Genomic DNA, 12,992 nt, shown 5'->3' with positions numbered 1-12,992 from the left:
TTGAAAATATTAATATTTTACCACGTGATCTATAAGCAACTCGGTCTGAATCTTGAGTGAGCTATGAAATCTTATTTTTTAAGAGTCTGTTATTTGATTTGCATGAATGGGAATGATTTTTATATACAGTTCATCACAGGGATTCGGAAGTAGCAGTTTCAGTAGCCGTATTTGATGATGTTGATGTTTCAAAGTCACTTCAGGAATTTAGCATTGAAGATAAGGACAGAAGAAGATAGGTAGCTTTCCGCCCTAACTAAAAGATATAAATCTTAATAGGATGCAGCTCGTCCCGATCTGTCTCCGATCGTAACTAAGATAGATCGTGTCATTTTGAAGACTTTGACCAAATAAAGAACTAAGCACATTTTCTAAGGTTCGACATTTTTTAAGGTTCAAACTTTTTAAACACAAACTTGAAAGGTTAAGAATTAAATTTATAATTTAATATTTTTATTACCGTAAGAACTTCGAGATCTAGAATTTTTTTCTCCAGTTAAATTCTAAGTTGCAGTTTTATATCAGTCTAACTTTTGAAGTGCAAAAACATTCCAGATTTCATAGACAAAATTTAGAGCAATACTTTTACCAATTTTAAATTTGTCAAAAATTTATTAAACACAAAAACAGACAAGTTCACCTAATTATCCTAATACTTATAACTTAACCTAATAATAATAATAATAATATGTACAGATAGAAAGCAGAAGGCCAAAATTTCAGAAGCATATAAATCTCCATTAGAATTTAAGAGATTTCAGTGTCTCCCCATAAGTCACCTTTATTGTTAATACAGATTGATCAAGTTTGATGGCATTTATTTACCTTCTGCAAGAAATAATGCACCAAATTGTGATCATTTTTCCTGTTCTTTCTTACTCCTTTTACTATTTTTTTTTTTTTCTTTTAGTTGTCTCTATTCCTCTACTTATAGAAGGAATTAGACATAACGTTTCAAATTTACCCAATGAAGAGCAGTATTAGGTATAGTTGGTACCTCGTTAGTGACAAGAGGCTTCCACAGCTAAGCTCTTTGTTTTTCCTCTACAAGGATCGCCCAACGCTTCAATCGAAACTTGAACGCTACAACTTTTTGATCCAATGCAAGCCTGTGTTGATAAGTAAGCATCAATCAGTAAAATCCAATTCTACATATGCACAGAAAAATCATTATATCAGGAAATAAATATAAGACCTTTTGTACAATGGAGAGTGCATTTTGGCTGCTGCATTGGCCGTGGCTAAAGCTCCCACAAGTTCCATGAGGAGTGCCAAAACTTGCAAATTTTATGGAAGAAATGACCTGATTGGGTGATGGGCACTCTAGAGAGAGTACAGGTCCTGTTTTCTGTATGTTTGAGTCAGAGCTCCACATATCTATAGGTGGTGGGTGAGACTCAGATACATGAGAACACAAAGATTCGATCTGTTTCGATGCAAACGACAATCGAGTCGGGTCGCTGCCAATTTCCTCGAAAAGTACTAAGGTGTTGCCGGTTGGCTTCAACCATGATCGCGGCACATGGTATCTGAGAGTCAGGAAGATGAGATATAAGGACTTTGGAAATAATTCGGAAGCCTTAGCCTCAAGTTGTGACAACTTACAATGTTTGTGATGGTTTGCCACAGTTTTTAAGGCATTTGTTTGCGCTATAGGCTCCTTTGTAATTGCAAGATGCAGTACATTGACCGGAGGCAGTATAAGATGGCCAATAACGGCCAATGCTTTGTCCGTTTATCCATGCCTCACCTTTTCCAAACCCTGTGAAGTCTAGAGCAACTGGGTCGCTACCAGCAGGGGCATCAAATGTGGTCTGAATCAACAGATACTGCACTTGTCAGTGTCAAGAAAGCCAATAGCTCAATCTAAAAGTACTTTGTTTTTTCTCCCCTCTTGGAAGTAATTGTAAGATGGATTCCCTTTAAGTAGAGCAAAGATTAGAAATAATGGGCACACACAAAAAATCAAGACACTCTTTGTGAGATCCCACCTCGGTTGGAAAAGGGAACGAATCATTCTTTATAATATAACGGTATGGAAACCTCTCCTTAGCTGACATGTTTTAAAACCTTGAGAGGAAGTTCAGAAGAGAAAGCCGAAAGAGGACAATATCTGGTAGTGGTGGGCTTGAGCTGTTACAAATGGTGTTAGAGCTAGACACCGAGCGATGTGCCAGCGAGGAGGCTGAGCCCTGAAGGGGGTTGGATACAAGGCGGTGGTGCCAACAAGAATGTTGGGCCCCGAGGGGGGTGGATTGGGGGTCCCACATTGATTGGAGAAGGGAACGAGTGCTAGCATGGACGCTGGGCCTCGAAGGGGGGTGGATTGTGAGATTCCACATCGGTTGGAGAGGGGAATAAAACATTTTTATAAGGGTGTGGAAACCTCTCCCTAGGAGACGCGTTTTAAAACCTTGAGAGGAAGCTCGAAAGGGAAAGCCCAAAGAGGACAATATCTGCTAGCGGTGGGCTTCAACTCTTACAACTCTTCCAAGCTATAGCAAATTCTAATGCATACTTGATAAGATGATAAAATGATAAAATGTTAAAATGGATGCAAATGTCTTAGCAGAACAACATCAAGACCATATTAAACTTGTATAAGAAGTATCTTCGAGCCTTATCACAAAATTAAACAGGTTTAATATTTCACAAGTCATAAGCATCACACCTAAGTTTTGTTTAAAGATACTCTTCCAAGTTAAAGCAAATTCTAATGAATGCTTTTCTCCTCATTTTCCAAAAAATTATTGCTTCATACATTCTGTAATAGGAACCCACTCCCATAATTTTCATATTCTTATTGCTTCATACATGAAATAACCGTACCTTGTACCAAGTCAAAGGTTTATTCTTAGGCAAGCTAGGTTGTGAAAGCCATTGTGAAGAACTGCCACTCGACAGACCTAAATCTTCACCTTTAAGTCCAATCTGCCATGACAAAAACAAAAGAAAGGTGAAATTATAACATCCAAGCGTATGAAAGAAACTAAANAAAAAAAAAAAAAAAAAAAAAAAAAAAACTAAACCATCGTATAATGACTTAATTCTTTTCTTTTCTTTTTCCCCTCTTTTTGGATTAGATAATATAAAGACAATTCAACTCCAGGATGTTTGAAGAAAGCAACCTGATACGTCCACTGTCCCGAAGAGAGATCAACAGTGATGCTATTTTTTTGGCTTTCCAGTTTTACCGGACCAGTGACCCCTGCACCTCTCTTCTCAAAAAATGCTCCATAATTCTGATAGATTGCATTACAGACTTGGTCAGTTGAAAATATTTTGTATCACACTAAAAATATTATAGCTTTCCATCCAACAAAAGAAATTCGCATTGCTATAAGATTTTAAGATGCAAGCAAACGAATTTTATAAAGTGGAGCAGAACCTGAAGTCCTACTGTCAAACTCAGGAGGTCAATTGTATTTCTCCCAGGTACCATTGTGATGGGGATCTCCAAAGAAACCTTAGAATTATCACCACTACCTCTTCCACTTCCTATTAAGCGATTCAAACAGCACCCATAAAGCAGCCATTGGAACAATGCAGGAACGATTATAAAGCCATTGAAATGCATCGATACAAATAATTAATTCCAATCACCTGCCAGTTTTCCATTAATGAAAACATGTAGAGCATGGCCAAGGGAATCCACATGGAGGACTGTTTCAGATCCATTTTCAAGGAAAGGTTCGTCACCTTTTATATCAGTGCTGCCAAATAGCAGTAGCAAAAGTTGACAAAATTATTTTAAGAAATTGGTTAGCAGTCCATTAAAATAAAGAAACTGAAGATTTGATAATCAATATAATATATACCTTAAGGAGTACCACAAGTAATCGCTTTTATCTGCTGTAGTATTTATTTGCTCTGAAAGTCCAAGTTTCGCAAAAGAATTATTCTTTGAGATACCTACTGGTTCCTCTATCCAACTCCAACCGGAGTCGAATGCTTCAGAAGCACTAACATCAACTTTCAAAGGTTGGTTTGAAAAAGATGACCTCATTGTTACCGAATTAATCTGTCACAAAATGAGGTACACTTCATTTATGCAACTATTCGGCTAACAGAAAATAAAAGAGAAATAGAATTGAAAAGAAATTTTTATCACTTGGCCAGAGCACCAAAACATAGGTCACAAAGATAGATAGAATTTTAGTTTCAACCAGACTATAAATACATTTTCTGGGAAGAAAACAGTAACCTTTGCAGTATTGAGCACCACATTCTTGCAGTCTGGCAAGATGCTAACGGACCATGCTGGCAAATGATATGAGTTACCATTGAAAGTCACGGTCGCATCAGATTGGGTATTCACGTTAGCCAGGAAAGCAGAACATAGAGAACCGGACTTATAAACTGTCGCCTGAAATTAAAAAGTACAGACAATAACATCTTATAACCCGTCTTTTAGCATCTTAATTTATTGAAAGCAAAGTACACGAAGGAATTTGATCATTGAAGGTTAGAGCACCATTTTACAATTGTGATTGGGACAACTTTTCCTATCTTGGCAATTTCTACGAGTAGGTTTTCTGACTTTCTTTATCATACATTTTGGTGAATATTTTCGCGAGGTTGCATGTTAAACTAAAGCCAGAAATAATAGCTCTTTCGTATATGACGTCAAATTATAATTCTTTTCCCTACTAAAAGGAATCCAAACTAAACTTGTGCATTTCATCACCAATTAATCTATTGGATAAGCTTTTGATAATTCTAAGATGAAAAGAGAAGACATTTTTACTGCACAATCCCACCACTGGTGTGATATGACTAGCCAAACAACTTCTGAAGTTTTTTCTTGATCCTATAGATAGTTATAAGTTTTGTTACAACTTTTATTCCTCTTTTCAAAACTTGAAAGTTTTGTTATGAACGTGGCTGCAATTACAATTATATCCCAGAAAAGGGACAAAAAACTTTAAAGTGGTTTTATAGATGATTTTGGGCCAAATTAGCTAGAATATACGTCTAATGAGTTCAAATCCAGACCATTAATAGAGAAATTGAACGAACATAACATTAAAAAAATACTACCATTACTTTAAGTCAAATCTCCTAGGATGGTTAAATGACAACTAATTACTGTATTTCAGGGAGTGTACCAGAGAGCCCATAATGCTTGCCGTAAGAGTAGGGGATGATCGAGAACAAATAGGCACTGCTTTACGTCCATTCGATCAAAGGGATATAGTTATGCTAAGTTAAGCTATGGTCTCAGGCAATTGTAATAGCGTCTTCACATTACTATGCTTAGGCGCACTGATATAGTTCTCTTTCGTACTTATAATGAATTCTACATGGAATTAGAGAAAAAACAGAATCTGTCCACTCTTAACAGGAATAAACGGTAATGGGAATAACCAACCTCCAAGTTTTGACCAAGAGAACTAACTGCGGGTTCTGTGCTCACTAATGCATTTTCGCACATCTTTATAGCTTTATGGACTTCCCTCAAGTGACCCCACTTAGGTTGCCTTACCAATCCTGTGCAATAGAAGAACGATCGTGTAAAAGAGACGTAGGTTGTAATGAATTTGGATGATCGTATGTATATTCATATCATGATTGAAATTCACAGCCTGACTATAAGTTCAACAACCATCTTCATTCTTTACACAAAATTTCAAATTATAATTGCAAGTGCTGAGAAGATATTCGGATCATTATAACCAATCAATTAAGGAATAAGAAGCCCGAAAGACTAGTGAATTTTTAATAGACAGAAACCATACCATACTCATCTATAGGGGCATCATAATCATAACTAGTAGCAATAAACGGTCCACCAGTAGTCCTGCCAAAGTTTGTCCCACCATGGTACTGTATAAGAGAAAATAAAGCAAAACTGAGACCATGAATCACGGGCTCATTCTTTTCGAGGAAGCGTAAATAATTGAATTATTCTGTCAACCACAATGAGTACTTCACAAGTGAGTACCATGTAGTAATTCTGGAAAGTTCCACCATTTTGGTAAAAGCGTGCCACAGCAAATGCAAGATCTTCCACGGGTCTGTATGGCGAGGCTCCACCAAATGAAAGAAACCTAGGATAAAATAATCTAAATTGTGAAGGTAAATTGACTCGGGAGTAACTAAAAAGTCACATTAATGCAATGAAAAATTGCTGGAATCAGTAAATGGACAGTCTACCATCCACTCCAGTTCTCAGTCCACATTTTGGGCTTATTCTTAGAATTTGGAGTGAATTGATCACAGTAAAATCCATTGCATGTGTTAATCTGCAAGTCAAATGACAAGCACGGGAAAATTATAAAAAATAAGGTTAGTTTATATTCAATTAAAAATTGACGTAGTTGTAATTTATAGCTAGACGGTGTTCAATTTACAAGNATGGTCAAGACAAGGAAAGATTTCTCACAATAGGATCGGGGGCATCAGGTTGGTTGCACATAACCCAAGGAACTCCCGTGTTCAAAGACGTAGCCATGGTTGCGGCCCATTGGACATAGGATTTAGCAGCAGACCCATAATGAGACTGAATGTTTCCATATTCATTTTCAATCTGTTTATAGAAGAAAAGCAGCCATTTTATTAACCTTCAACATACTTTCACTCCAGATAAACAGTGGTTCAAGTAATAATGGTTTGTCATTATTATTCATATATGCTGAGACACCGTCACAGAACATGTGTGAGCAAAAACCAGAAATTGTGATTGGAAATATGTATATATTATATATACTTCCATTTCTGTTCAAATGGAAAGGGGGGAAGGGAGAAATTGAACAAAATACATGAAATCCACCTGAGATAAAATAACTGGTCCGCCCTGGGATGCATATAGTTTCTCCTGCTTCAATACATCAACAATCTTGGCCGTAAATCGCTTCATTTCAGCCTATCCAAAACCATAGGTACTGATTTCTTAGTATGTGGATAAACAAAATCACTGGCGCAGCAAAAAGCAGAGTACCGAAATGCGAAAGTAATAACTAACCTTGAATGGTTCATTATCTGTTCGGAACTCAATGCCAGGTATGAAATGCAACCAAACTGGAAATCCTCTGTTTTTACATCAAACAGTTTTGAGGAAGTAAGTGAAATAGAAAGATGTTATTGGCGTTGCACGAAAGGAGAAGGGTAAAAGAAAACCCAGAGAGAACGGAAATGGAAAGAAGCTAACGATTTGAGAATAAACGCACCCGTAATTCCATTCCGCGCACACATAAGGACCAATTCGTACATGTACATATAGACCAGCAGCTCCTACCAGCTTTATGAATTTAACTAAATCGTTTCTTCCCTCGAAGTCATACTGTTGATTAAGAAAGCGCAACATTTTATATATTAATCATATAAAAATGAACAATAACTGTCCACTGTTTGGCAGGCGAGAAAGTGTAAGAAGACGGAAAAGATGATAACAAAAGGTAGGTTCCATCCATCGCATTGAGCTTTTTCAAGAGACTAAAAACACAACTCAAAAGTAAACAGATCTCTCGATTATCATCTAATCCAACGAAACGAATTCCTAGGAACCAAGACGTAGCTCTTGTATCGATAAATCGCAAAAAAAGTACCTGGTTTCGAACCGGTTCATGTAGATTCCAGAAAACATAAGTTTCAATTACATCCAAACCTCCATCCTTAGATTTCTGAATAAGGCCCGGCCACATCTGCAAATTCCAGAAACCACGACCGGATTCAGATATAAAAATCCTCAGAGCAAGAACAACTTCAAAGTGTCAAAAATAAAGGAGACAAACCTCAGGAGTGCTGCGAGGATAGTGAATGGATCCAGAAACCAACACTCTCCGTTCGCCATCAATCACCAACGCCCGATGATCGTACGTCACATTCGCAGCAAGCGAAAACGAGTCTAAAACACCAAAAACTACCAAAACAACCACAACCGCAAATCGAACTCCCCTCATTGCTAAAATCTAATCCAAAACAAGAAGAATTTCACAAAGAGAACAAAATCCAGAAGTACATATACATCACCAACAAACATAAATTTCCATTTCTGAACTAGCTTCCACTTCCATTAACAAACACACACACTAAACAGTTTCATCAATAGAAAATATTGCTTCGCCGATTAGTATAAGGAAGAACAGAAACCATAGAAAAAAACAGAGATTAGCATTAGCGTGAAGCAAACTAATCTAGAGAGAAAGGAAACACGCTACCAGTTGATGCTTTGAAGTTCGTAGCCGATGCAAATCACCTCTTCTCGTTCTCGCTCTTGTTCTCGTTTCTCTCTCTACTGTAACTGGATTTTGGTCTCACTCGGTATTTTGTAATAATCTCTAACTGAACGTTGCCGCCTGGATTACTTACTGTCATAGAAGAAACGAACAGTACTGCTCAGAGGGAGAATCCAGTGCGAGCGACTCTATGGAATTTGGTGGTCCGCTTACTGCTCGATTTCTGCCACGTGGCTTTGCGTAAGAATGGATGAAACTATAACTTTGCATGCTTATTTATAGGGGAGAGATTTCTCAACCTATGTATGTTTTTAGTTTTTAGTTTTATTTATTTATTTATTTATTTATTTTATAAATAAAATATGATTTCCTCTAACGTCACCGTGTCGCAGGTGAACGTTGGAGTCGTGAGGTTCTAAATCTGAATTCCGAATCCTTATCCTAATGGTTGACCTCCTAACATAGAAGATGCATGGGCATGTCGGGTCATTAGGTATCGAATCCGGATTCTGAATTTTAGGTATGAATCGTTACATTTTTTTTCGAGTACTATATTTTCATCGACATCTATATTTTTACATTTTCATTGAATTAATATCGACAAAAAAGATAAATCGACTTATCCTAAAAAAATCGACCTACACCAAATATTTACTCATTGAAAAAGGTAGAAGGTTTATTTATTAATTTAAATATATATTTTTTTAATTTTCAATTTCGAAATATTTATTGATATTTTTAATGTTGTTTTCATCGACATTAATTCGATAGTGATATTTTAATGAAATTAAATCGATTTATCCTAAAAAAAATCGACATATGAATGAAATATTTTTAAATTTTTATTTAATAATTAAAAAAAAAAACTCAAATACTAAATTTTTACAATAAAGTAATATTCAATAATAAATGAAAAATAAAAATAAAGAAAAAAAGAAAAAAAAAGGACAATTGAAAAGAACATGCTTTTCTAGAAGGAAGAAAAAGAGAAGGAAAAGAAAAGAAAAAACGAGTAGCATCATCGGGTCGAGTAAACATAGCACAATCTATTGTGTGTGCTCTATCTGACTTTGCTCTGGATCTCATAACACGGAACTCTTCAAGCAGTCGAAAGTGGACAGATCACGGGAGGTCCAAAAGAGAATTGTTAGATGAAAAAAAAAATCCCGTATTCGTTATAGAAGGAAGAGATTTGTATATACGTGATGAAAATTATGTAGTTGTGCTCTATTTGGCTTTGCTCTTGACCTTCGTCAAAGAAAACTCTCACAAGCAATCGAGAGTGGATACATTATGGGAGACCTAGAAAAGGATTGTTAGGTGCAAACAAAATCTCACACTCAGTTATTGAAGGAAGAGATCTGTCCGTAAGTGATGAAAATTATATAGTTGTGTTCTATCTGAGTTTGCCCTCGACTTTTATAAGAATAAACTCTCACAAACAGTTGAGAGTGGACAGATTACAGGAGGCTCAGAAGAGGGTTGTTAGGTGCAAACAAAATCGCATGTGACTCGAAAAATTCGATCAATCCAATCCAATCCGTACGGTTTTGATTGAGTTTGGTTCAAATAAATAAAAATTTATGTAAATTGAGTTTATTATTTAACAAGTGCCGTTAAAGTTAAAAAAATTTACGATTCGAACAATTTGATTAGATCTAAAAAAAAAAGAACCAAATTAATCTAATTTAACTCACGAACACTTCTAATAATTTTAACTGAGCTATGTTCGTATTGGTAATTTCTCATGTCCTATCTGAATAGGAATTGAGAGACCAGTTCACATGTGCGGGTCTTGATTTTCGGTCGTGTCCGTACAAAATAAAAAATTATGTGTAATTTTCTTTTTTCTTTTTTCTTTTATTTTTGTCGGTAAAGATTCTACGGTGGGCCCGACAGACGGTGGTCCAATCAGCATGAGGTGTATTCTGTAAATATCATGCACTCGATACCACACAATTCCCCCACCTTTATTAATTTAATTTATTTTAAAAAATACAGAAGTATATAATTAATCTCATGAGTTATATTTTCCAACAAACTTCTTAATTTGGTTGAGTTATTGGTGAGATTTTTCCGTGTAACGGTTCCACTTAAGTTAGTTATTAAATGTATATTGACGTCATTTTTAAAACGAATAAACCTGAAATTAAAAAATAAATATCTCGGTTTAGGACCCTTCAAAGTAAATATACTTAATAATGTGATAGTGAAAGTGTGATCGAGCATGAGAACAATCTCTCATAGTAGCTAGCATTCCTTCCATGCCATGACCCTTGCACGTCCTTACCCTTCAAAAGGGACCAATCGACCTATTAGCTTGCTCGAGATAGAACAACTAGCATATGCCTCTATCCAAACTGGCAAGCACTGATCGACCACCTTGTGATTGTTAGACGAACATGACTCTCCACAATGGTATGATACTGTCCACTTTGAGTATAAGCTCTCATGACTTTGCTTTGGACTTCTCGAAAAGGTCTAAAACCAATGGAGATAGTATTATTTGATTATAAACCCATGATCATTCCCTAAATTAACCAATATAGGACTTTCATCCCACCGTGATTAGGCCCAAAATATGACCAACCAGCTTGTAGTTCGTAAAACCAAAACCCTAACCTACTGGCCTATGATTAGAACCAAAACATGAGACAACCAATCTATGCCCTACTGGTGCAATTAACTCTTACCCTTGATAGGTAATTATTACAAATTTCGTGTAAAAAATATTATGTCTTTCATGAGATGAATCTAGTTTTAAGCCTTACAATTAATGTCACGTCTTTGAGAAACAAACTTTATTGTATAAACATAAAGTATAATCAAGGATTAGAATGCTTACCTTAATCTATTATTAACGAAGAGCAAGTATCTCGTTCTAAACAAGAAATTATCTCCTATCTCAAAATACTAAAACTTGCACCAATGTACATTGTACGAAGATATTGAATCCTTGAACCAACTATGAACTAGACCGTTTCTTCCTCTTCGCACAACCTGCGTCTTTTTTCTTTTTTCTTTTATTTTTGTCGGTAAAGATTCTACGGTGGGCCCGACAGACGGTGGTCCAATCAGCATGAGGTGTATTCTGTAAATATCATGCACTCGATACCACACAATTCCCCCACCTTTATTAATTTAATTTATTTTAAAAAATACAGAAGTATATAATTAATCTCATGAGTTATATTTTCCAACAAACTTCTTAATTTGGTTGAGTTATTGGTGAGATTTTTCCGTGTAACGGTTCCACTTAAGTTAGTTATTAAATGTATATTGACGTCATTTTTAAAACGAATAAACCTGAAATTAAAAAATAAATATCTCGGTTTAGGACCCTTCAAAGTAAATATACTTAATAATGTGATAGTGAAAGTGTGATCGAGCATGAGAACAATCTCTCATAGTAGCTAGCATTCCTTCCATGCCATGACCCTTGCACGTCCTTACCCTTCAAAAGGGACCAATCGACCTATTAGCTTGCTCGAGATAGAACAACTAGCATATGCCTCTATCCAAACTGGCAAGCACTGATCGACCACCTTGTGATTGTTAGACGAACATGACTCTCCACAATGGTATGATACTGTCCACTTTGAGTATAAGCTCTCATGACTTTGCTTTGGACTTCTCGAAAAGGTCTAAAACCAATGGAGATAGTATTATTTGATTATAAACCCATGATCATTCCCTAAATTAACCAATATAGGACTTTCATCCCACCGTGATTAGGCCCAAAATATGACCAACCAGCTTGTAGTTCGTAAAACCAAAACCCTAACCTACTGGCCTATGATTAGAACCAAAACATGAGACAACCAATCTATGCCCTACTGGTGCAATTAACTCTTACCCTTGATAGGTAATTATTACAAATTTCGTGTAAAAAATATTATGTCTTTCATGAGATGAATCTAGTTTTAAGCCTTACAATTAATGTCACGTCTTTGAGAAACAAACTTTATTGTATAAACATAAAGTATAATCAAGGATTAGAATGCTTACCTTAATCTATTATTAACGAAGAGCAAGTATCTCGTTCTAAACAAGAAATTATCTCCTAACTCAAAATACTAAAACTTGCACCAATGTACATTGTACGAAGATATTGAATCCTTGAACCAACTATGAACTAGACCGTTTCTTCCTCTTCGCACAACCTGCGTCTCTATAGGCGTTCCCCCTCTCCATTCACGGGGATTTATATTGGTGAGACCCGATTAGGACAGTGATGTGCAAAAACTAGCAATAGAGAAGACGATGGAGTATTCGGTGGTGTTACGAAGGTGGTATGGAAAAAACACTCTAGTAAGAAAAATCAACCATCTGGAATGACGTACCTACGAAAGAGAACACATACCTTCAATGGTGTGATTACGAGGGAAGAACACTAGAGAAGAGCGTTTTGCCATAGCAAAGCAGAAACTAACAATATGGAGGTGGCAACACACCGAGCTATTGTTTGCAATCTAGTCAAGAAATCCACGAACAATCACCAAGTTTGTGAGTTGCTAACACAACCAGAGAAATGACAATGACACAATTAGCTTTTTCTCTACTGCGTGCACTAATTTTGTGAGAGGAGCCAAGCTCGTTATTTATCTTATTTTTTATACGGTATGATTCCGTTTTGTGTTATGGATCGAATGAATCCAACAGAGTTTAGATTACTCGAAAAAATATTGTATTAATTTACCTAAAGTTGATAGAAAATAGATGAAGAAACCACAAAGTAGGGTATCAGTTATCCAAGAAAGAGGTATTGGTGGCCAACAAAGCAAAGTCTTTCAATTCCAAAGTCTTCAAAGGATT

General features: G+C 36.1%; 1 protein-coding gene and 1 long non-coding RNA gene across 2 annotated transcripts; both read right to left on the bottom strand.

Moving 5' to 3' along the window:
* Positions 1-717: 717 nt before the first annotated feature.
* Positions 718-8,283, bottom strand: LOC111784982 (beta-galactosidase 8-like). The gene is made up of 20 exons (XM_023665478.1): positions 8,160-8,283; positions 7,734-7,910; positions 7,548-7,643; positions 7,170-7,282; positions 6,965-7,031; positions 6,773-6,865; positions 6,386-6,529; positions 6,157-6,245; positions 5,945-6,050; positions 5,739-5,826; positions 5,372-5,490; positions 4,205-4,366; positions 3,819-4,021; positions 3,604-3,713; positions 3,389-3,498; positions 3,129-3,242; positions 2,830-2,931; positions 1,606-1,814; positions 1,196-1,529; positions 718-1,109 (listed from the first exon to the last, which is right to left on the bottom strand). The coding sequence occupies exons 2-20, from the start codon at positions 7,899-7,901 to the stop codon at positions 1,002-1,004; spliced, it is 2,535 nt and encodes an 844-aa protein (XP_023521246.1). The 5' UTR covers positions 7,902-7,910; positions 8,160-8,283; the 3' UTR covers positions 718-1,001.
* A 3,843-nt stretch (positions 8,284-12,126) lies between these two features.
* Positions 12,127-12,743, bottom strand: LOC111784985. The gene is made up of 2 exons (XR_002813611.1): positions 12,541-12,743; positions 12,127-12,422 (listed from the first exon to the last, which is right to left on the bottom strand). It is a non-coding gene; the product is annotated as an uncharacterized LOC111784985 (long non-coding RNA).
* Positions 12,744-12,992: the final 249 nt, after the last annotated feature.

This window comes from Cucurbita pepo, unplaced genomic scaffold, assembly GCF_002806865.2.
Source record: "Cucurbita pepo subsp. pepo cultivar mu-cu-16 unplaced genomic scaffold, ASM280686v2 Cp4.1_scaffold000318, whole genome shotgun sequence".
Lineage (NCBI taxonomy): Eukaryota > Viridiplantae > Streptophyta > Magnoliopsida > Cucurbitales > Cucurbitaceae > Cucurbita > Cucurbita pepo.
The sequence above is the reverse complement of the archived record's forward strand: the minus strand, read 5'-3'. Positions and strand labels throughout refer to the sequence as shown.